Source organism: Taeniopygia guttata, chromosome 6 (genome assembly GCF_048771995.1).
Source record: "Taeniopygia guttata chromosome 6, bTaeGut7.mat, whole genome shotgun sequence".
Lineage (NCBI taxonomy): Eukaryota > Metazoa > Chordata > Aves > Passeriformes > Estrildidae > Taeniopygia > Taeniopygia guttata.
In genome coordinates this window covers 20,527,112-20,552,225 of record NC_133031.1, presented here as the reverse complement: position 1 = coordinate 20,552,225, position 25,114 = coordinate 20,527,112, and the positions used below count along the sequence as shown (strand labels likewise).

Here is a 25,114-nt window from a genome sequence, read left to right as displayed (position 1 = left end):
AAACATATGAAGCTGTAGAGCTAAACAATATGAAAGGAAGAAAGCCCGGGAAAGTACTGAGAAACTAAAAGAAATGTAAGAGAGGAGAATGCAACCTTCTTCTATGCAAATTACATTCCTTTAGAATCAAGATATTTAATTTTGATTGACTTAATCCTCCCCCACTGCCAGGAAAGCCTACACTTCTTGAATTAATCAAAAATAACCCCCTACAAAGATTTTTGAGAAAAAGAAAAATCAAGTCAGAACATTTACTATGTAGAATAAATTAAATATGTGCACACTATAGCAATGGAAATGAAGGTCATCCTATTATTAAAAGAATTTAAGAAAATACATTTCATGAAGAAGAAATTAAGATGAAAAAGGAGAATAATTTAAAGTGTTACCCTTGAGAAGAAAAAGAAGAAAGGAGTGAAGTAAGAAGGGAGAAGAAAAAGGGGAATTAAGAAGAAAAAGGGGAATAATGTAAAGTGTTAACCTTACTGAAAGCAAAACAAGTATTTAATTCCCATTCTTTCAAATAGTAAACTTAACACATGACCATTTAAATTATAATAATGTTGAAATTTTATGAAATGTGAAGCATAAACATCTAGAAGAATAGATACCAAAACATACATTTAAGATATTTTATATTTGTTTATTCACCATCAGCTGAGAAGGATGAAGTAGAGCTTTCTAGGATTTCTAGCAATTAAGATGTGGAAGCTGACTGCTCTGCTAAGACTTTTATAAACGGTGTACTAATTCACAGCATAGGAAAGATGAAACATCTAGTTACAAAGAACATAAAACTAATCAAAGTATTTATCTCTCCACTGAGTTGTATTTTGATTTCGTTAGTTCTGCTGTCCCAATCTACCATTGCATGATGTTTTGTTTAGGTTTTAAAGTGACCCAATTAATATACTGAAAAGTTTCATATATGCATTGAAATTAGTAATTTTGAGCATTTCTGCTAAGGAGAAAAGAATTTTTCCTGCTTCTGAAATATCCTCCTCTTCCCAGGAAATGACTGGCAGTGATCATGATGTGATTATGAGGCCAGTCTGTATTGCAGAAAGGTAAAGTACTGCTGTAGAATAGTTAGCAAGGTAATTGTCACATCCTGCATGGAGATACATACTGAAGACAGAAAGCTTCTGTGCTAGAGAAACAGAGCAGCAAAGGAGGAAGTATTCTTGTGTCTTTGGAACTAAGCAGTTTTATGACTCTTAAAATACAACAGTAGAACTGACAGAACCTCATATTAAACACAACTTCTAATCAAATGGTAAGTGATAACAAAATATTTTGTGATTCCTGGTAGAAATAGCTGTAATACACATCTGTATCATTTCCAGTATAATGTTTCTAGTCTTATTCCATTGCAATCCAATCTGCTTCATAAAAGCCTAGTCAGGCAGTGAAAGATCTGATTTGATTCTGGAATCTGTTAGAGCAAGTCAGTGAATTCTGAGACATAAATGTGGACTAACTAGAATGGAATTCTATCTGCCTATAAAGTACATGGAGACAAGAAACAAAGGAATTACATGTGGGTAGAACAGTTGCATAAGTGATGTTGGTGTAACGATGCATTCCATTTATTATTGAATTGGGCAGGAAGCTTCAAAATTATTTAATTCTTTTAACTGTATGGTTTTCTATTGCTCTATGACTTTGCTCATAGTGACAGGCAAGTCCTTTTACTCTTTTTCTTTATCTTTTAGTCATATAATGGAGCTAGGAAAGAAAGATTTAGGACACATGATCACAAATTGGACCATCCTGTTACTATTTTCTTTCTATTGTTTAAGTCAATGTAGCTGTTAAGTCTCAGGTTGTTTCCTGGATATTTCAAAAGGTGTGAGGACTAAAGCCATCTGCCTATGTGATCATAGGGATTTTTTTTAGCCCTGTAGGATAAAAACTGGTAATTGTAATGAACTGATAGCAGAAAAGCCAGAATGGAAAAACCCACAAACTGAATTGTCTCAGGAGCAGACCTATATAGTTATAATGGTTTTACATTAAATTGTGTGTGACATTTGATTGTCATTAAATGTCTCTAAATGCATTTAGAGGTACAGAGGAAGAACTCTATGTCACAGGGATTCAGATTTTTGTAAAGAAAAAGGAAAGGGTTTGTTCATTTACCTTTTCCATTGTTGGTGTTCATCATGTATGGCAAATGGCCATGGTGTACAATGGCTGGTGAAAGGAGGGAATTCTTTACCCCCTGCCAGGTTTGAACAGAGCCCCAAAAAGAGGATGGGGTAATTTTTTCTCCCCAGAGCTGAGCACACAATGTATGCTTCACACCTGAATGGGATTGCAGCAGAACCCCCAGTGGGGACTTAGAGACACTGAGGAAATTGTAAAAAACCAACCCAGAGCAGGGATGTGCTCATGTGTTTATACACATACATTTAACAAGAAGTTTACTCTGCCCTTCACCATTTGCCATCTTTTTGGTCTCTACTGTTTACCTTGAGCTCTCCAAGCAAGGGTCTGTTTTCCACATATGTGATACAGTTGAAAAGTGTTCACATCATCCTTTTTTTCTGTATCCATTAGACAGTAGTGTCATATTTTTCCTTCTCAGTGTTTTCCACTCGCCCAGCATCCTTGGAGTGGCAACAGAATATGTCTGCTGTGCATGTTGTGCCTCTTGTAGGGCTGGAAGAGCAGCCTGCACTTCAGTGTTCTGCATGCAGCATCAGGCAGTGCTGAATGGAAAATGCCATGACCAATTTAGAAGAAATAAAGGCCATTCATCTGCCTTTGAGGAGTAACCTAGATACAGACCTCACTGTGCTGGGTGTAACATGGAGAGGTGCCCTGTCTGGCAGAACCATTGAGTCAAGAAATTCAGAGCAGGAAGAATACGAAATAGCATTGCCCTTCTTTTAAAAGTGAGAACCCAGGCACAGTTTCTCCTCCACCAAGATCAAAATGAACATCTGTGGCATGTGAAAGAAACAAATCTCAGAATAACAAGTCTGAGACACTTCTTTCATGTGGGGGATAGCTGAGACACATGAAATGGGCTTTTTAGGGACTCTTCATTCTTTCCCAGTAATAAGATCTCAAGGTGTTACTTACACTTGAATATGTTAAGTTCAGCTGATTTACCTTAAGTATTTTTTATTAAAGTACTAGTTTAAGATTAAGCATTAAAAAGTATATTTTCCTAGTGAATTTGACACAATATTTTTGAATTTCATGAATCTATGAAGCCCTGAACACTCTCTAGTGTATTAGACAAAAGTAGTGATTTACATTATTTTGACGTTGCAAATGAGTTTTGAAGGGTAATGGATTTCATATAGAGAGATTGAAAGATAACATTCCTTCATTTGTGCCTGCTGACTTCTTTCCCTATCATACTACATTTAGCAAAATGAATAAGGCAGAAGCAATGCTGGTGTATTTTTATGTTAATTAACATATTTTAATTTCAAATAGCATTTCTGAAGAAAAGATACACTCCAAAAAAAGTGATGCCAGGGCAAAACTAATGAATTTTCATTCTTTTCACTATACTTATGCTTTCATAAATTCTTTTTGTTATATTCTGGTGCATGAGAATGCATCAGTAGGCACTCAGAATATGCAGCCCACAGATTTGATTTTTACAGAAATGCAGCTTAACTTTTTTAGCTACATAATAAAGTTCACCCTAAAAGTGTGTTATTTTTAGTGACCAGTTGGGTAATAGCTATAGGAGTGCAAACTTCAGGAAGTCAGATAAGGATTTTTTAAAAAACAACACATTGTAAATTACAAGAAGACTTTGCACACAAAGGATTTGCTGGTTTGTACCTAAATTGGACTATTCTTAGACAAATTTTAAGGGTAGGCCACTCTTGTCCCAAAAAGTCTGCAGCTGAGAGCTCACTCTTGCTTCAGTTGCATTGCTTAAAGCAGTGTGATGTATACTTTAATTTGTTAAACTGAAGTTTCACTGCACTAATTCCTCTTTTTCATATCTTGGGGCACCTTGGAAAACCCTTGGCTCCTTGGGAGTGAAAATGGTTTTGGCCATGGTGCTATAACACAGAAATGTCCATGGTCTCTGCATGATGCCCATGGCTGCTGGGCCAGTGACCATATTCTGATGGTGGTGGTGAGGGGCTCAAGAAGCAGCCCTGTTTAGCAGCATGGTCCATGGGTTGCACTGCTCTGATCCCAGACAATTCCAGTAAGAATTCTTAGTTCATGGCCCCTCCAGGCACAGATTCACTGGCAAAACACTGACATACTGTGATTTCCTTGTGCATCCTGTCAAGAATAGGGCACAGTAAAGCAGTCTGTCCTTCGTGTAACGCTTGTCACTACAGTGAAGTAAAACCAATGACATGGTTGAGCAGGATTGTTGGTACTCATCAGAACTGATCAATAAATGATGTTTCTTTTACTTCCATAACTCTAGCGTATCCAGGTGCTTGTATAAAGCAAGAGCGCTGGCCATGGTTTCCTGCACTGCAGTAAAACCAGCAATGCATTCCACAGAGCCATGCAAATCTCATGTTTCTTCTGCTGAGTGAACAGAGAAAACAGGCTCCTCAAAAATATTTTAAATCACATTGCTATAGTTCTTGTTTGTAACCCTCCAGAACTTTCACTATATGAGTAAACACTCGTAGCTCTTGAAACCAAAGCATTATTCAGGAACTTGGTTTGAAATAATTTCTTTTGCAAGTAACAAAACAACACTGATTTTCTCTAAATTCTTTTGGAGGAGGTGAAAAAGAATGATTTGAGAAGTTAACAGTAACTCATAGGTAAGTTCCAGTTAAACAGAAGCCACAATTAAAAACTAAAAATTTTAGGTCTAAATAAAGGCATATGAATCCATATAAGAGACAATTCCCCTTGTTAGAGAGGAAATACAGAAATTTTCTATAGTTGAAAGTAAATTCAAACTTAGGATATTCTTACCCAGCTATGTAGAGCCATAGTAGTACTTTTGTAAGAAAAAGATACTTAATTTAAAAGTTAGGAAATATAAAAGTTGTCACCAGACCTAATTTTTTTTTCTATGAAAAATTTAAAAGCATTTTTATTTTCTGTAAAACTGTGTTTTCTTCCCCAGGTCTTCTTGAACTGGGACAGATTTTTACTTTGTTCAGTAAAAGTTTGGAAATTGAATAAATGTATTTTCTTTCTAATTAAGTGATGATAAAAAGGACTTATTTTAGTACTGAAATAGTCTACTCGTGGTAGAAGTTTGCAGCTTGTTGTTCCTGCCTGAAACAGGAAGGAAAGGAAGACACTAAGCTGAGAACTCATCATCTCAGCTTAGTGGCAGGGCTCTTCCTAATTATTGAATACATCAGAAGAGTGAAGATGAATGCTTGCTTGTTATAACCATCCACTCAATACAAAAAGTGATAGACTTCGTGGAATGAGCATTATTTTATACTCCAAGATTTCTTAAGGTAGCAGAATAAAATTTAGGTTTCAGAATTCTCTTAAAAGCCGAAATATGCTTTGTGTGCATGAAGATTGGACAAATTCATAGAAATCACAGCTTGTTATAGCCAATGGGAGATTTCCTTCTGGAATAAAAGACCTTCTGTATAGAATACTAACACTATAAATTTTAACATGAAAGACACATGAATTTACAAGTTGGAAGTACATACAAAGAGAGGACTGAAAATTATGAAATGGAAAAGTTAGCCAAGATTTTGGTCTAGGGCAGAGTAAGTGAATAGCTTTTAGCAGTTAACCCCCACCCTCTGTAGTAACTCTGTGTTATCCTTCCAGGTACCTGGGAATAACAAGACCTCTTACATACCCTGTAAGGCAGAATGGAAAGTGTATGGCCAAAATGATCCTGTGTGTCTGGCTTTTATCTGCCTCCATCACCATCCCCCCGCTCTTCGGCTGGGCCCAGAACGTAAATGATGAAAAGGTTTGTCTCATCAGTCAAGACTTTGGCTACACCATTTACTCCACAGCAGTTGCATTTTACATTCCAATGTCAGTGATGCTTTTCATGTACTACCAGATTTATAAAGCTGCCAGGAGGAGTGCTGCTAAGCACAAGTTTACAGGTTTTCCCCGTCTGGAAGAAATTGAAGGGATTTCTGTGAATGGACTTGTAAAACACAAGGAATCTGAAGAATGTACTAATTTTTCACGACTCCTAAAGCATGACAAGAAAAACATTTCCATCTTTAAAAGAGAACAGAAAGCTGCCACCACCCTTGGGATTATTGTTGGGGCTTTCACAGTCTGCTGGCTGCCTTTTTTCCTCCTCTCCACTGCAAGGCCCTTCATCTGTGGTACAGCCTGCAGCTGCATCCCACTCTGGGTGGAGAGAACATTTCTCTGGCTGGGCTATGCAAACTCTCTCATTAACCCTTTTATATACGCCTTCTTCAACCGGGACCTGAGGACAACCTATCGCAACCTGCTGCAGTGCAGATACAGGAATATCAACCGCAAACTCTCGGCCGCGGGCATGCACGAGGCTCTGAAGCTTGCAGAAAAGCCAGAATTTGTTCTGTAAGGTCACTCATCCTCTCCTGTGATCATTTGTTGTTTTATCACATTGGTTTTTTTCCCCACAGGTTTGAAAGAAGTGTAGGAAGAACCAGTTGAGCACTGTTAGTGCAGTCATCAGGAAACAAGGTAGAGCCCACCAGTCCTAATCAGCCTGGAAAAGCAAAACCACCATCTAAAGAATTTGTGTGTAAGAGGAATATAAACAAGGATGAAAGTGGGATGTAGTGCAGGATATTTGAGCTGTTAGTGAGGAAAAGGTAAAGTTGGCCTAACCTGTTTGTTTGGTCCAAAAAATGTTTAGTAGCTCTGAATGTTGGATGCACCTTGTGTCCCAGAGGTTCTTTGCTGTAATAAAGACCTGAGAATGAAAAGTTAATTTCCTTCCACTTCAGTATTACAAAAATAAATCATTAAAGAAGAAGCTAAATCAAAGAACTTCTATTCCTTAGACATATTCTTTATTATAAAAACCCGTATGTTCATTAAACATTAATTTACTGCCTGGAAATGAACCATGTTGTGAAATTCAATATTGCCTTTGCACAGCAACTCTGTCACTGAAAGAATATGTTACACTTCCAATGTGATTAAAAGTTTGAGTAAAGTCATACGGACCAGCATCTACTGCTTCATACAGCCATGCAGCACAGCTAGCTGCAGTGCTGCTGTGCAAATCACTCCAGGTAATCTTGTATTGTATTTCTAACACAACACATGTCTCTGATTACACTTGATTTCAGGATCTGTCTGGTCTTTGTCCATCTCTTCCTTCTTTAATTCTCTTGGCTTTCTCAGCTGAGCACTTCTCTAATCTAGAGGGAGACTGTCTGTGTACAAGTCATTTCTGTGATGTATGGCTAGTCCTTGTGCCACTTCAGTAGTTAATTTACTGTCTATTTGAAAGCTCTTCTACTTTTTGGGACTTCTTTCTCTTCTGAAGTCAGTAAGGAAAAAAACAAACATAAGACCTTATGACTTCACAGACATCTGGACTTCATCCTTAAAAACTGATTTTAATCATCACTTGTGCTTAAAGTGATTTAAAGCCTTGCCGTGTGTATGAATAAAGATAATTTACTTTTTCTGGTTCTAGCTTTTTCTACCATCATTTCAGTTTGTCCAGACATGTGATCCTACTTCTCCTGACTTTGCTAACAGATCTCTTCTGTCAGTGTAGCAGGGCCAAATAGTATAACAATTTTAAAATAAAAAATTAATAATAAACATATTGATTATATTAATATATTACTAGTAATGTATTAATATAACATGCAGCAATTTTGTAAGATACTATTATAATAACTGAAAATAATAACAAAACAACTCATAAAATCAAGATGAGTTCTTTGGCCCAAGTTTGCACTGCACACCATGTTCCAGCTGGAGCAGAGAGTGAGGGTACATTACTGAACAAAGGCTTCAGCCTTCAGAGCTTGATCTGCTTTTTCAGATATTGGGACATCAGTGAGGAGACATGTTCATTATCAAATTGCCTCAGCATCCAATCCCACTTTAGGCTAACTTCTGTCCCTGCTTTCTCAAGTCTGAAGGCAAAGTGACTTCAATGAGTTTGGTGATGCTCATTTGGGCTAGGCAGGGAGCAGTCTGTGCCCCACCCTTGTTCCCAGCATTCAGATGGAGCTGCAAACTCTGGACCCTGTCACTGGCACCGAGCCAGGAGCTGGACTGATCTGCTGAGCCGTGAAACTGAAACGTGCTAAAGTAATTTTAGGTGCATTCATACACTACAGTAGGAAGTACATTTTGGCCTCATTTTCTGAACAGAATTGTAGCATTTAAAGCATTCCAGCTTTAAAACAGTATTCTAAAGAAGTTTCAAATTGGTTTGGGACAGTCCTATTTCTTTTAAATGTTCTGATATTATGCACAGGGACAAGAAGAGATTTGAGCCCAAAGAAGTTCCACAAGCTCTGAAGTATGGAGAAGAGCTCATGTTAACTCAAACATATTTTTCCATAGTAAACATGAAATTATTGCTGTTTCTTTATTACTTATCAGAGTAGCTTTTTTGTGTTTGTTTGTTTCCAGCATAAATGAGAAGTTTTCGAGGCCTTCTGTAAGTTTTTTTTCCTGTATAAGGACATACATAGGAACATACAAATAGATGTATCTGGGAAGACTCCAAGTGGAACTATAAAACTCTGAAGGTGATTTTAGAAAGTTTAGAATTCTGGACAGAAGTTTCAGCATTTTTATTCTCCAGGAAAGGCTGAGAAGCTGTGTTTCCTCCAAATAAGATGTTTTTGGTGATTTTTTTTTAAATGGAATATGTGTCTTGTGAGTCAGAAATTGACATTTGCCCAGCTGTCACTAGAGGCAATTGCTATCCTCTGGGAAAACATCCTGCAGCAGTCCAGCTTCCCTCTACCATCTGTTTCAGGTAATGAGAACTCAAGAAGGAATAAGAGTTGTTATGGTGTTTATACCAATCCTTGAAGTTTTTGGAGATAAACATCCATATTTGATCTCTGGATGTGTTTGGAAAGAAAAGAAAAACCAAAGGAAAAAAACTCCAAAAACCAAAACACAACAAAGTTTCTTCATACACCCAAATCAAAATATAGAAAAATGGAAGGTGTTTCTAGATGGAGCTGTATTTGAGGGGAAAAGTAAAGAAGTTGAGAAGATTAGAAGAATGTTCCTATTGCCCAAACACACAAAGAATTTGAGAAGAAGAGAAATTTTGCAGACAGAATTCTAATGGAAACAGGCTTTAAGAAGAACAAGAAAGATATAATTGTTTGAATTTGTGTACAAGACATTTCCCTTTTTTTAAAGATAAATAAATAAATTGAACTGCATCACAGTATCTAACTGCAGCAATAGCATTTTTTTCACTTACAGATTTTTTTTCACTACAGATCTGACAAGGGGGTATACAAAAATGGGTGTATGAGAAGTCTATGTCAACATGTGCTTGTAGCAAATCCAAGAAGAGACTACACTCTTGGTCTCTGTGCTCTCCTATGTGTTCCCAGAGGAAAGCCAGAAAGCTGAATCAAATAGATGGGGTTGTGAAAGAAATGGAAATAAAAGACTCTAGGATCCAGGCACAGCACAGGCAGGCCTGCATAACACTAAGTGAAGAGGGAGAAAGTGAGAATTGTACTCCCCCTGCCCACTTAGCACAGTTTTTAAGAAGGAGCCCGACTGTGGTAGGAACCTGATTCCTGACACTTTTTCCAGCTCCCACCACCTACCAGCCTCTAGATCCAATACTGTAACACAGTATTGGTGCTTGCCAAACTCCTCTGTTTAGCAGCAGCCTTACTGGGGAGTAATAGAAATAGCAGAGTAGTAAAACATGTGACTCGATGATTGTCTTATTATTATGTCTCTATTGCTTCACATTGCAGTTTCATAAAAAGAAAAACAATGTTTTTTTTCATGCTCTGTTCAGAGCTAGGACCACTGCAGGAAGATGTGTCAAAGAGTGGCAAATAAATCTACTGCAATGAGACAAAGAAGGGAATTATTTACCAAATTCATACTATAAATAATGCAGGCAAAATCCACTCACTCTTTTGCCCCTGATACCTGGCAGGAAAACAGGTTTCCAGGCAGCCATTGCTCCAAACAGTGCAGCATTATTAAAAGAACATTACTGAGTTAGGTTTTTGGATTACTGACCAAGGTGCTGCAGTTACAGAACTGGAAGGTGTTGGAAGCCATGCCATTGATTTTTGTGCTTTCCCTAGCTATTAAATTTTCATAGAAGTTTTCTAATCTTTCAGGAAAAAAACCTATTTAAATTACAGTATTCTCAAAAACAGTGCAAGATCAATGTGTCATCAAATCCTCTTCACAGTTTGCTTAAGAAGTAATTCTTGTCTTTTAAAATGTTCTCGGGAAGACACAGAGAAAGAGAAAGGAGAAAATTAAGAAATTTGGGGAATGGTTTTAATATGCAAAATTATTAATATCCTGGAGTGGAAGAGACCTCTTATTTCAAATGCTGACAAGGTAGGGATTGTGAGGACTAGATTTTTTTTTTTTTTTTAAGAGAAGGGCTCAAACAAGTAAATTTAAAAATAGCTAAAGAAAAATTGAATCAGAAGAGTAATCTTTACAATTTGCAAGAAATACAAACTTAGGTTCCTCTTCATGGTTCTAAATCTTCTAAGGTTGTTATCACCACTAAAGTGTGGGTTCAGCATGAGTCTGAAGTGAATTGTATTTTCTATATCCACTTTCTAAACTTTTGCCAACTGGGCCTGTCATTCCCCACACCCAAAATTCAGCTGCTCTGCTCTTTTGCCAAATCCCTTCTCACACAGGGATAGTTCCAAAAGGACACAATGGTTTTTATTAGCTGAAAAGTGAAAAGATGCTTATGATTCCCAGATTAATTTCTCAGTGCTGCAAGCTAAAAAAAAATCCCGTTGAGCTACATCTAAAAGATATTAATATATGGTGATTGCTGAGGATAGTATTTTGATGATTCATGTAGCTTTGTGACTCTACTGATTGAAATGGTACTTTCTCTCTTTTGCAATCTTTCACATAGAGCTAGTCAAGTTACTTCAGAAAAAAATCACGCACAAATGTATTAAAGTTTCCAGAAGAGTTCATCTCCAGTTTCATAAACCAACATACCAGACAGAGTAAATATTTTGCCATTTTTTTCTATCTACTCAGTCAAAATCAACAATATTTCATTAATTCAGTAGTTGTGTGGTCTTGCTAGTTCCAGGAAATTGTGTTTACAGTATACATATTTTTACCTTTTGCAAGAGAAGAGAAAGCAAGCCACTGAAGTATACTTAGTTCAGCCCTTTTGAAAAATCTTTTTTGAAGCATGGAAAAATAGAAAAGAATGCATCTGGATAAAGTCATTATTGCCTCAGAAAACTTGGCATCTTTTGCTAAACTAACCAGGTCTGTGTAAAAACAACAGGGATTCCTCAGTCAAATCTACCATCCTGAAGAAGGTTGCAAGGAAAATACAAAACTTAGTAAAATTAAATGAACATTTACTTCCCAACAATAGTTGCAAAAGCTGCCAAATCCATAAATTTTATTTCTGTTTTCAAATAAAGTAGTAAATGCAGCAAGTGAAAATCATGCTGAGGACCTTTCACTTGTCATTACCAGAAAATCAGAGGTTCAATTACACACATAAAGTTAATGCTGCAAAATAACAACATTTAAAAAAATATTAGTTATTAAATTATAATATTTTTAATATCTATTTCTGAAATAATCTCCTATCAGCCCAGAAAAGAGAGAAACAACAAACAACATTCTCCAGGGCAAATTATATAAAATCCAGAATTTTATTCTGGCATTAAAAGAAAGTCTAGAATGGCATAAAATATAGACTTTAAAATATCTTTATCTTTCCTTTATATCTAGTTTTGAACATGGATATGATCACCAGCCTTCCTTTAATTTGGACAATTTTTTACCAGGATTTTTTTTCATGTAATAAAATCTTTGAAATAAATGAGCATGCAGGTTTGTCTGTAAAAATGCCTGCTCCTGCCACTTTTAGAGATATGAATAATTCCATGGTTTGAACAGGGGGGCTAAAAGAAGACAGAATAGGAGCTTGCTGCAAGACTGGAGGGGGATGCCCTGACACCCTGCCTTGTAGCCTTGCAGATGTTTGGGTTACAACATTTCAGCCTGGTTGCTGTACCAAAGTGGTTCTTCCCTTCACCCAGCTTGAGAAGAGAGGCAGGAATTTGTATATTCCATGCAAAGATTTTGCAGTAATTCTTAGTCTAGAGACAACTCTATGGAAGCAAGGAAGAATCTTTGTTCCTGCTCTGGCTCCTTTCTCTCTCTCTCTCACATGAGTAGCAGCGTGTGGAGGTCTGTACTGGCACCGGAGGCTGGAAGGCTGCACCAAATGCAGAGCTCTCAATAAGGTCACCTATATTTAATGAAGGAATTAGGGCTTTTGCCACTGAACTGTGTAAAACAGACTGAGAATGTCCTCAGTTCTCACAACAACCCAAAATATGATGACTACAAAGCACCGAAAGTCCCCAGAATGCTCCTTTTTCCCCCAGCTTCCTCGTTTGTATGGGATTTTAGAGAATTATCTCAGTAGACATGATCTAATTGCCTCTTGAGAAATGTTTCCATTTATTTCAGTGGTATATTTGGTCAGAGCTTTTAGGTGCTAAAGGATATTTCTAATCTAATTCATTCACTTTTTTAACAGCAGGAGAAGTTCTGATTTCTCCAGGGAAAAAGAATCATGACCAAGTGTGCTTCAAAGCAGCCAGAAAAAATCAAGTCAGACCAGGAAGAAGAAAAATGAGGAGTTGGCTTCTGAAGAACTGGATAGATTTATAAAATGTACTTCATCTTCCTTTGATGGGAGTGTGCTAAAAATATGCCATGAGCTCAATACATTAAATTAGATATATTTCTATTGGAAGTACTCACATCTTGTTTGTTATGGAGGAAAATGCTGTTACATAGTCTTCTGCCTGAGAAAGCCAAATAATTTCAGCAATAAGTTTGACACAGAGTGGAAGGAATGCAAATAAAACTCAAAGATAAAGCATTGTACAAATTTCCACCACACTTAACGATGTAGAAGAACATTTGTATGTTTACCATGCTTGTGGATCCCAACATTGGTATTCATATTCAGGGATTGCCAGTGATACTGAATGTATTTTGCTGTACTAAAAATAGAGGTTTTCAGGCAAATTCTGTCTCCGTGGATGCTTTCAGAGCTTCTGTTAAAGAGATGCTGTACACCTGCAATGGGATTGAGAATGACAACAATAAAAGACCAATTTTTGTTAAAGAGTTCTGTTGTATTAAGTAAATGTTTGTTACTATTTAGCATATATGTCATTGGTTCTCCCTAACTTTTGTAAAAATCTGCTTACAGTTACACAGTGATGAAAGTTAAGAGGCAAAATTAGAATGCACATGTATTACACCACAGCTAATTTACAAATATGATTGCTTTGCTTTAATGCAATTTTCATGACCTGACAATTTATGAATTTCTGTCATTTCAACTCAAATATGTATAAAAGGCTGGATAATTTCCACAGCACTTGGCTTTTTGTCTTACTGGCTAGCAAGACAGAGAATTAATTTTTTTTTTTTTTTTGAAATATGTTTAAGAGGTGTTATTTCTGCCAATGGTTTGTTATAATTAAAACAGATAATTTTGGCTTGATAAAAACTTAATAGGTGAGTATAAATGACCAAGTGACTATTTTTCCCAGGGAAAAAGGATTCAAGGCATTGTTCCTTAAGCATAGCTTTTAATATTTTTTGGGTTTTTTTTGACCTTCTCACATATTCATTTCCCTTCTAAACTATGTTTAGAGTTTCTAAACTATGCACGGTTATACAATGCACAATGCAGAAGCATATCCCATTCCCAAAGTGTTTGAAGGTACTCCTTGATGAACACTTGCCTTATTTCCATAGCTGTGGGATTTGTGGTAATTTAATCCCTTACTTGCAGTTTAACCAAAATGCTGCTGGTAAATCATCCAGTGGCTACATGTGTCATTGGGGCTTTAATTTCCTTTGTTTATATCAATGTAAAAGTTCACCATAGCTGCCTAAACATATCAGACATACTAGAACAGGCCAATGAATTTCTTATTGGCTAGGAATCAGCATAGGAAGCAAATCAAATCTATGCTAAGCCTATGTAAAACCTAGAACAGAGAGCCTAATCCTTCTTCTACACACAATCCTGACACCCTAAGGTAACTCCTATGGTCACATGAAAGCACCAGAGTAGCAGATTTTCATTTCACTAGGGCAGCAAGGCTCCTTTCAGTATTTTACTGATATAACTACTCACTCTGAACTCTACATCTGAAACAAAAGGAGTCTTACAGTTTATTTTATTTTCCAAAGGGAATGACACAGAAGTGCTTTTTACTTGGTTTGCCTGAATTATTTAACAGGAAAATTGACATTATTGGCAATGGCCAGTGGGCCAGTTCTGGTTGCATTTTATGAGAATACATTCAGAGGAACTCAGCTGAAGGCAAAACTACAATGGCAGATAATATTATAACTGAACCTAGTGAGAAAGCGAGATGATAGTTTCACAAATGTAACAAGAATAAAGGGGAAAAAGGAGGGGAGGGGTTTACTTTTTTTTTACTTTTTACTTTTTTTAAAAAAACCCAAGCCTTAAAATGAGGGGCAGTGGCCATAATCTGAAACTCATTTTCAAGCTTTATGGTCTCAGTTGCATATCCATTTCACAAAGACAATGAAGCAATTTTACTGTCATTTTCCTTGTTCATGATGCTGTGTCAAAACCTTAACTTGAAGTGAAATGGAAAAAATATACATTATATTAATATTTTAAAGGATTTTAAAAATTTCCAAATAAAAAATAGCTGCCAGTAAAATTTTTCTGTGAAAATTTATGTGGTTTTTAATGTCATTATTTTAAGCGTAAGGGAAAATGTGTGTTTTAAGAGGAACTTAATAGAGGGCAAAAGAGTCCGAAAGAGCTTTAAGCTGCTAGGGAGCTACAGTTCCAGGCAGATGTATCTATACATATATATAGCACACACACTCATGTCCCTTGTATTTTAGGATGGTACTTTCATGAAAAGAAGGTAGTGAATCTATCATTACCTGATAAACATTTTTTTCACTACCTATTATATTCCCAGAATCTCACAGAAATTATGAGGTTATCATAGGACAGGCTGTGGCTTCACAGACCTATAAAGTTGCTGTTCTACCTGTTTTTCCAGAAAAAGTTTTTCACCCAGGATCTTTCAGACACATAAGCAATACAGAGATCATTAGGAACTACGCAGTTCTGGTACTTTGTGATAGGAAATTAAGCTCTTTTTTTTTTTTTTCCTGCTGTAACTGTCAGGTCTGTCACCTCTCACACCAATGCACAAACTCACACAGCAGCTAGGAGAGAGACCCAAGGCTAAGTGCATGCCCAACACCAGCAGATAATGCACACATTTTAGAGGATTAGGAAAGAAATAGGGCCATTCAAAAGAGGTCAGGAGATGAGACAGCCTGGTGGGATAAGGAGCAGAGCTTTCCACAGTTCCTGTAGCCCCCACTACAAAGGCAGCACACAGACCTGCCTCCCACTGAGATAATCCAAGTGCCCAGGCTGTGGATATAACCACAGCAGAGTGGATGATGCCAGAAGCAAGGCTCAGAACCCCTGTCCTGGATCTGCAGAGGATGCCTCTCTAGCTCTGTCCCTAAAACCTGTTCTGGGATGTGACAGTGAGCAGTTTGCATTTTCACAGGGCTGCCTTATGGTAGTTACCATTGCATTTACCAGTTACCATTGTCATTCAATAAAATAAATTATTTTCAAAAATTGCATACACCTTGATCTTTCACTATCCACCTGATCCTGTCTTTTCCCCATATACTCTTGTGGTTAACAGACCACTGAGGTATTTGGTGGACAAGCCTACTACACCTTTATTATATCTCTCCTACATTTCCCTTATCATCCTTTTTTTTCCAGATTAATCTTCTAGTCTACAAATTTAAAGCCTTTTCCTAGCTGTCCCCTTGATTCTATGGTAAAGTTCTTACTAAATTATGTGGCTTTATCAATATGACAAAGTGATTCATTTGCTTCAGACATGAGCAAAAAATAAATTCAGTGATAAAAGGAGAAAGTTTTTTATTATCACAATATACACTGATAAAAAAGTTATGTGGAAGCACAAAAATCTACATATACTATATAAACAGTCATATGGTCTCAATTTTAAAAGATAAATGTGAATTCTATGTATTATTTCAGCCAGCTGGGACTTTTAATATGCAAAACTCACCAGAGGATTGAGATGGAACTCTATTTTAGGTCATATATTTTACCTTGAAAAGGTCTGGTAAAATATAAAGACGGGTAACATAAGAGATTCTTTTCCCCAGGTAGCTTGCCAAGAAATACAAATATGATGAAATTAAACTCTTCACATTCTAATTAGCTTGTGCTGAAAATATTGAGCCTCTTTTGTTGTAATATGAGTTTTACTTGTAAGAAAAAGAATTTCTGCCACTTACATTGCAAATTATTCAAATTTATACAGCAGACTAATTTAGCAGAAAAGGAAATAGGGTTCTTTTGTATTAGGTACCAAGTTATATTATGCTTTTAAAATGTATAAGCCTAGAGGAATATTAAAATGTTAATTTGGATAGTATTTAAAAGGTAATTACTTTTATACAATAAAATAAGTCTACTGCATACTAATCCCTGTTTCATGTGCTTTTTTGAACTAATGCTACATTAAATAGAGAATCCATTTGTTTAAGTGATTTTAATTTAGATACGTGGAAGACATTATCATCTACAAAACTGTCTGCATTTTTTCAACTCAACTAATGGAAAATCCTTACTGTATTAAATTCAATGTTGACGAAAGTACTTATACTTGTTGGAGAGTGGTGAACTGAAAGAATGAGAGATTTTTAATGACTCTCCTGAAGAAAGCGTGGTTTGGTTGGTCAGCACAAGTGCTGCTACAACGAGCAGTGGCAAGAGCCATACGGAGCAGGTTGAGACTGATTGCTCCTAAACAAAAGCTGATTTCATCTATTCAAGCCTATTCAGGGAAGGGTGAATGTGGAGAAATTTTATTGGCATTCCAATGCAGAGAAGACTGCTCAGAGCATTCAGCATATTTTGTCCAACTTCTTGAATTATATAATCTAACCCTTTGTCTGTGATAATCTTTTCAATGCACAGAGGGCATCCATCTTGGGACATCCTCAGAAAATGATATTCAGGGGTTTTGTAACATATTTCATTCATGCTAGTGTTTTTTTTAATTATTATTTTTAGACCTGTTAAATCATTGCTTGTTTCTTTAGCCAGAATATTTTCCTACGGTTGACTACCTATATGAATTATTTTGTTAAAAATACCCCTTATCTAAATTGGGTATTTAGCCAAAAAAACAGAAATTATTTCCAGCTGAATCAAAAAAGCCAACAATGCTCTCTAATTTGTAGGAAAGCCAGAAATTATATTTTGATTTATTTTTAAACATTTTATAAACGAGATTTTTAGGAGACAGAGTGTTTTGAAACTGCTCTCAAAAAAGGAGTTTTTCATGTAACATCTCAGTCGTTCTGAGCAAATCTCATCTCTTATAGTTTCAATTACCAGATTCAGGAAAGATGAAAGACACAAACAGCAGCAGGAGCCGTGATGGGAAAGCACATCAGAGAAAAGCTGCGTTCGGGACACTGAGCGTGTTGGTGCGGTTCTCCAGAGCAAAGGCAAAGCAAACCAGCAGGTTCCAGCTGTGTGCCCGGCCTGGCTCCTTCCCTGAATGCAGATGTGCAGCTGGGGCCCTGCAGCAGCCCCGCTGTGCCCGTGGCAGGGGCAGTGCCCGTGGATGTGGCACTGACCAGCACAGCCCTGGCTGGCCCCGAGCTGGGGCTGGCGAGGAGCGAGAGCTCAGTGGGCTTTAGTCCTCTCCAGCTGGAGATCTACTGAACATCACTTAATTTTAAACAAGAATATGTAGCCCTTTTAAAAATGATTTCTGATCAAGTTACAGCCCCTGCAGATTAACCACATAAGAGTTCCACGCAGTGAAACTCAGGTTGATCTGTGCTTAAAATGAGAAATGTTAAGAACCTCTCTGCTCTCCTAGGTCATTTACATATGCCCACTCTATATTCGTTAGTTTGACATTTACTGCTTTTGTTCTGTCAGCAGAAAGATGACTTGATTTTCACTGTTGTTATTAAAATGTCGCAGGTATAATAGCACTATGAACAGTGCAATAGATTTACAGAGTGAATAAAATATGATTTCTGAGGATTAATTGCTGGTAGGAAACTAAATTTTGATAACAACTTACAACAGGTTAGCAATTAACTAAATAGATTCTAACTAAATTCTAACTAAATAGAATTATTTTATTATCATGATTTATAGGTGAGTCATTAGAGACAAAACCCCAACAAAAAGCTTTTCTCTCATCTAAATCATTATGAAAGCAAAGATATGGTGATCATTTTCTTGAAAAGGACAGCAAAAGCAAGAAGCAAGCAAAGAGAAAAATGGTAGAAAATTTGTTGCTTGTTTCAAATCACTAAGAGCTTCAATGCTGGAAAAGCTTGTTTTCAAATTTGAATGCGATAACAAAGTGAAACAAAGCTCTTGTTTTCATGCATATATGACAAAAAATAATAATTTTTGAGCAGAAAGATGATATATCTAATAAAAAATTATCCTGAGGCAAAAGTTTTGTGGGATTAAATGAAATATTTCTGGAATTGTGATCCAATAAAGCCCTACCCAGCTGCCATCACAGTATGAACTGCCACTTCTCTGTCTCTGAGCTCCTGCAAGGCTCAGGGGTCTGCAGAGCCATATGATCAGCTGTGCAGGTCAGGAATCCAGCACAGCCTGGGAATGTGCAGTGTGCACCCAGAGCTCTGCATGCCACTCCTCACCTGCTTTGAGAGATGCTTGTGGCAGTGTCTATGTCTCTCATAAAGTGCTCAGACCACTTACTCCGCACATGGAAAAGCTGTGACCAAGGCTGACACCAGATCCACAACCCCTTACTCGGAGGCTGGGAGTATCTGCAAGCTGCTCCAAGGGACAGAAGCACTGCCTGGCCCTTCTGGGAAGAGCCTTTGCAGAAAGCAATTCAATATTTATCCAAAAAGGAACTGAAGGAATGCATGACTCTGTAGCCTACCACTTAGGATGCCAATTTACATTTAAGGAGTTCTTTATCCAGTGAATGCAGTGTAGAAGTATAGTCAAAATTCTGGATAAAATTCCTGGAGCAGAAAAGAGGACTCAAATTTACTGTTTCCTGGTAAAGCTTTATAGCCACATATATGAGCTTTATATCATGCTACAGGATCATAAGTAGAAAATGCTGAAAAATAAAACTTCCTGCTCCCCTAGGGAGGGCTTCAGACCAGAGGCACTTCTTCAGCCATAACTGGTGTGATATTACCTGCCTCAGTGAGGCCTTATGAAAGACATTTGACATCCTAACAGCTGGCAGCTGGGATTCATGAGAAATCTCTGTTATTTGGATTTGTCCTAATGAATTTATCCTGATTCCTAGCTATCTACAAAATTGAGATGGCAGAAATATTTCCACTTTTACAACTGAAGCTAAAAAAGTACCTGTTGCATATAATAAACTAATATTTCACATACTATAAGCTTGGATTTGGCAGGGGAAGCCTATGTAACACTCAAAAAACCTCAAAATACAACACTGAAAACCTGAGAATTTAATATGACTTTTATAATGTACAGTCTCTTATTCTTCTGCTCCAATATGACTTTTCTGAGTGAAAGATCTTCAGATCTTTGAGCATAAAAGCTTTTGTATCAAAGCAAGTTTTAAAATGTTATTCAAAATTATTCTGTTGCTACAAAGGTACATTCTAGTCTTTATAATGATCCCTTTAGAACAATCCCAGATAATTGGCAGGACAAAATTGTTGCTTGTTAAATTATCACCTAGAAGAGGTGGTGAATAGATTATAGTTTCCTCTATTTCCATGAATTGGCCTATCTAATTTACTGGTTAAGCAGCACATCAGATTGCAGAAGAAAAATAACCTGATTGAGCTCCAGAAATATATTTCTCTTTATCTGCTATAGTTCCATAAACTGCAGCTCACATAGATAAATATTTTTCCATTTAGACTTCAAACTCTTATCTTCATGTTAAGGTCTGTAGAGCCTAAATTGTGATTTAGTGAACAAAGTAGTAGAAAAGACTGACTAGTTCTGATAAAACACACAGAAAGATTAAGACTTTATTGGAGATAATGTCCTGAGATTACTTGGGACACAAACTCATGTGGGTATCTCTGTCCTCCAACTGACATTTGATAATTTTTCAGCCTTTCTAATTTGTAGTACAGATTTTGCTTCTTGGCTTTGAAAGGTACTGGAAGACATTGACCCTTTGTGGATTATAGTGGAAACAAGCAGCTTCTGCCTCTTGCTGGGGCCAACAAAGATCATTGCTGGCTGCCCAATTTGGATCCATGAGACCCCATGAAGCAAATTTTTTCCATTTGTTGTTTAATAGAAGATGAAGGATTATTTTTTTTTTTCTATAGGAAGATAAGCCAGAGTATAATTTTTTTTAAAATATGGATTTCCCCCCAGCCCACAGCCTGCTCAAGTTGATGAGCCTGTGATTAATAAAACATCCTGTGGGTTGCAAGGTTGAGTCTGGGTGCACCTCCCTGCCTCCCTGTATTCTGTACACCAGGCCAGTAGTTAGTAAATTTTAGTATATTCTTACAGAAGGGTCACAAAGGTCAGAAAAGTTTCTTTCCCTATACTTTCTTGGTCTTCCATGATGATTATTCAGCACAAAAAAAAAAATTATACTCTCATAAGTTCACTTTATCTTTTGAGGTATTTTAAAAAATCAGCAGCTAGACCAATCCTTAGCTGTGGTGCAATACTGGTAAATGGAAAGTTTCAAAGTCTTTTTAACCAAGATTGAAGCTAGCAAAAAATAAACCCAAAGTTAACAGACCAGTTTTAGTCTTCACATTTATACTTCCTGCTGTCTTTGAAAAGGACTAATTCTCATTAATTAGAAATTATCAATATATACAGATTCATAGATAAATTTACTTTAAATAAGCCTTTACAGTAAATTTGATATTTGCCTTTGCTGACCAAAAGGATATGATACAGATGTTCAAGAAGTTATGTAATTTAATGCACATGTACTCAGAATCTTAAAATTGAAGTGTTGTAACTGGTAAATGACATTTCTAATTAAATATTAGCAGATCCAAGCTAGATTAAAGCTGTTTTAAAGCTATAGATTCCAGCTGTTTTTAGAATGGCAACTGAAATTTAATGGATTTGAAGAAAAACAACCTTTTATAATTAATTTGTTAAGTAACACAAAGGAAAAGGGACTTGGAGAGTTTTGCACTTCAAAAACTTCTATTCAACGATAAAACTTTTAATATGGTAACAGGACCAGTATTTGAATGAGCTGAATGAAAATTTTCTCAGTCCTTCTGTTCCTCAGTGCTTCAGAAGTTATTAGAAACAAATAATTGCATGTTTTATCTATGGATTCAAAGAAGAAAAGAAGCTTTCTTAGTTTTGCAGAGAATTCAGATGAGAACACTAAAAACAGGACATCTTATCTGAGATCATATTTACTAAAAGCTGGCCTGGCAGTTAAAACCACACTTAAAAACACAGTGGAGTCAGATTTGTAGTTTGAACCAGCTCATTAATATAACCCTTCAAGCTTTTATCCCCCATCAATGGATTTTTAAGAAGCAACTTTGAAAAAAAAAAAAAAAGTCAGCAAATATTTTGTCTTTAGTTTTTTCTTTTTCTGAAACCTTTTTGTGTGTACCAGTTCACTTGAGAAAACCTTCCATTTGTAGTTTAAAGAATGATTCAGGTTTTTCATTTAACCTGAAGTGTTCTATGTAATTTAACTAGCATTGAAGTGATTTTAAATATTAACTTAAATAAAATCCAATATTAAAAAATGAACTTATTCATATACATAAATACTAACAGCAGAATTATAATAGAAGAGATAGTCTGAAATATTTTGTGGCTATTTGAGAATGGATATAGAAGCAGGAAGATGTAAAGAAAATCAGAAAGCCCATTTTTCATTTAGCTATTTAGGCAGGAATGACTATGAAATTACATTACTTGGTAGTGATAGTGCTGGCTGTCAGGAGGAGACAGAGCCATGACTGGGAATCTGATTTTTGCATTTCTCCTAGGAAATTTTTATGTAAAGAAAGAGTTTCTAACCAAGGTGACAAGCTGGTGTATTACTATTAGCACATTCCCAAAAAGGTTTCGCTATTAGGTGTATTTGAAGGCAGCTTGCATGCACTGAAATTAAATAGCCTCAAAGTATTTCAGATAAACTACTTTTTTGCTTGATTTTGTAACTTGCAGGTACAATCTGCTCTTCTCACAGAAGTCTTAGTGTTATTTCACTGGTAAGTACTAAGTTCAGATAAAAAATCTGCCTTTAAATCTTTGAAATAAACTAACTTATATGTCAAGAATACTGATTTAGACAAAAAAGAAAAAAAATTCTTCTTATGAGAATGCATGTAATGAATGATCAGCTCTGGGCATTTTGTGACCCAAGTGCACTAGTTCAGATGATGAAAAGTCTCACTATTGTTCCAAATATTTTATAAAATTCTGGAATTTCTAAATTACTCTCCACTCAATAATTTCAACAAGCCCTCTGGTGGCAATACACCACTTTATGGCTATTTTTGAGATTCTGCTGCTTTCCTTTACCTAGTATTCAGACTGTGTCATCTTTCTGTCATTCCACCCACACCTCCAAGACATCAATGTATTATGTTTAAATTTCCCTTTTCTAAACCTTGACTCTACCATCTTTTTTTCTCTGTATTCAATACGACGACACTGAAAAAAATTTTGTAGATCCTCTTTGCTCCACCATCTAATTCCTGATCTGATTGTCCCAAAAGGCATATAAATGGAACTGTAATGCTACAGTGTCTGAAGAGACACATTAGCATTCATTAACAGGAAACACCACAGAAAGATTACTTTAATGTGCATCTCCTCTAATCATCATTCAGTGTAAAGCAGAGTTACCTTGCAAAGGAGGCTTTAAGCTCCTATTTACAATGTTTAATTAGAATTTATATTTGAAATAAAAAATTTAGTTACGTAGAAAAAGTTGCACACAATAAACATTTTGTTCATTGTACTAAAACTTATTTCTTGCTTGTGATTCTTTTGTGCTGTACTGATCTATGCTGAAATGCCAATGCTCACTGGCAGCACCAGAATACTGATAAGGAGAAAAAGGAGAAAAATAATGTCCCTAAATGGATGTGATGCTGAATAGAAAACAGTCCAGAAGAAAAACTTTAACACTAATGTTAGTCCACTAATTAAACAACCATTTAAAACCATTTATTCTTGTCACATTCAGTAAAAAAACACTTAAAAAAGGGGCAACATTTAAGAAATGAGAAGTTTAATTAAGAGCTTTAAAAAAAGCAGTAATATTTATTCTGGTACATGTTTTACAAGAATAGTGCAGTTCTGGAAAATGTTCCAAGTTTAAAAAGGCTACATTTGGTTCTTTGGCTTCACTTACATGACTTTACGTGAATATTATCTCCAAGGGGGGCTTTTCTTTCTAAAGCAGGATTTCAACTTTTTCAGTCAAAAGAACATGAATGCCCTGTTTCCCTGTGCTAGCTATTTTCAGGAATTACTGACTAATGCAAATGGCAATAGACCCCTCATTACTGATTAAACAACCAACAGCTGTAAACCAGAGGAAATCTACATTGAAAAACTAGATGCCAGTCCCCAGAGTACATGTTTTTATCATACAGCCATCAGTTGCTGTTCCCCTGATGCCAGTAGAAAATATTTGAAGGGGAAAATGTAACAAACCAAACAAGTTGTGCTATTTGCATCTAAATTGATTTGAGTTCCAGAGTGTGATAATTTCAAGAGCTCCACAGGTGGAGGAAGGGGTGCCCAGTGCATCACCTTAACACCCAGCTCTGCACAGAGCCCACAGCTGATGGAATCTGTGCTGGGGGCTCTGCCTCTCCAGCTCCCTGCCACAGGCAGCTCTAGAACCACGAGTAGCATTTTTCAGAGCACCTATAACTACTTCTTAGCTAAGGTTTCAGTATGTGTGTGATCCCAGAGCCAGCAGCCCTGTCAGAGGGGCTCACGTGCTGGACCATGAAATCCCCAGAAGAGTTCCTTACTGTGGAGTTAATTGCAGCAACAACAAAAGCAGGGAGGCAACATTTTATGCATAATCCATATGCAGCACATCTAAAATTAATCCAGCAACAAAAAGTACAGATGGAAAGGGCCCAACAGTTGCTATTCTGATGCTGACAGCTTTCAGAAGAATATCAGCATTTTTTAAAAATCATCCTGGTTCTTTTGATCGCAAAATATTTTCGGGCACAATCTGAACCTGCTGCAATGTGATTAAGGTGAATAGGGCATGGTTTTTCAGTGCAGAACACATTGCTGGCTTCCATCTGAAGAAGGTGCACTACTAAAACAGCAAGTATGCAGCATTCTACAGCTTTGACTTAGAAAATAGGGGAACACTTCTGCTTCCAACTCAATTTTTTCTGGTATAGATTAAAATGTTGGGAAAATTGAGACATACCATGCACCATTTCTGTCCTGCTCTGTTCAGACAACCTTACTAACTGCTGCTTTGGAAAGTAAAAAATGTGAGTGGTTGGCAGAGCCAGTGACAGTGAATTATGTGATTGTCCCTGTCTTAAATCCACGCAAGACATGGTTGGTTATTTGTCAGGAACTCACATCAAGTTCACACAGCATACACTTGCTCAATATATTAGAGCTTCACTGCAAAGCTAGGATAGTTCATCCAAAGAAACACAACTGGAAAAAAGCCCAACCAATTGCAAAATAATGTACTTCTGGAAACGAGAGGCAAAAATTGAGAGAATGGCTCCTGGCAGAAATTTACAGGGGTGAGAGTAACTAACTTTGCACTTAATGCTTTTTCCATAAGGGAAAATGAGAGAACATACATAAATTTAAGAATGTCACAAAGTTACAACAGCCTACAAG

At 36.6% G+C, this 25,114-nt stretch overlaps 1 protein-coding gene across 8 annotated transcripts in view; it reads left to right on the top strand.

The window, feature by feature from the left end:
- Positions 1-16,726, top strand: part of HTR7 (5-hydroxytryptamine receptor 7) — a 32,842-nt gene extending 16,116 nt beyond the window's left edge. For 2 of the 8 annotated variants that reach the window (XM_030276062.4, XM_030276067.4), the window contains 2 exons: positions 5,761-6,504; positions 12,701-16,726. In XM_030276062.4, the coding sequence (XP_030131922.1) occupies positions 5,761-6,504; positions 12,701-12,737 (781 nt within the window). In that variant the 3' untranslated portion in view covers positions 12,738-16,726. Of the gene's footprint in view, positions 1-5,760; positions 9,335-12,697 lie in introns of those variants that run through there. The other 6 variants (XM_030276061.4, XM_030276066.4, XR_005980852.2 and 3 more) reach the window with 5 other exon arrangements.
- Positions 16,727-25,114: the final 8,388 nt, after the last annotated feature.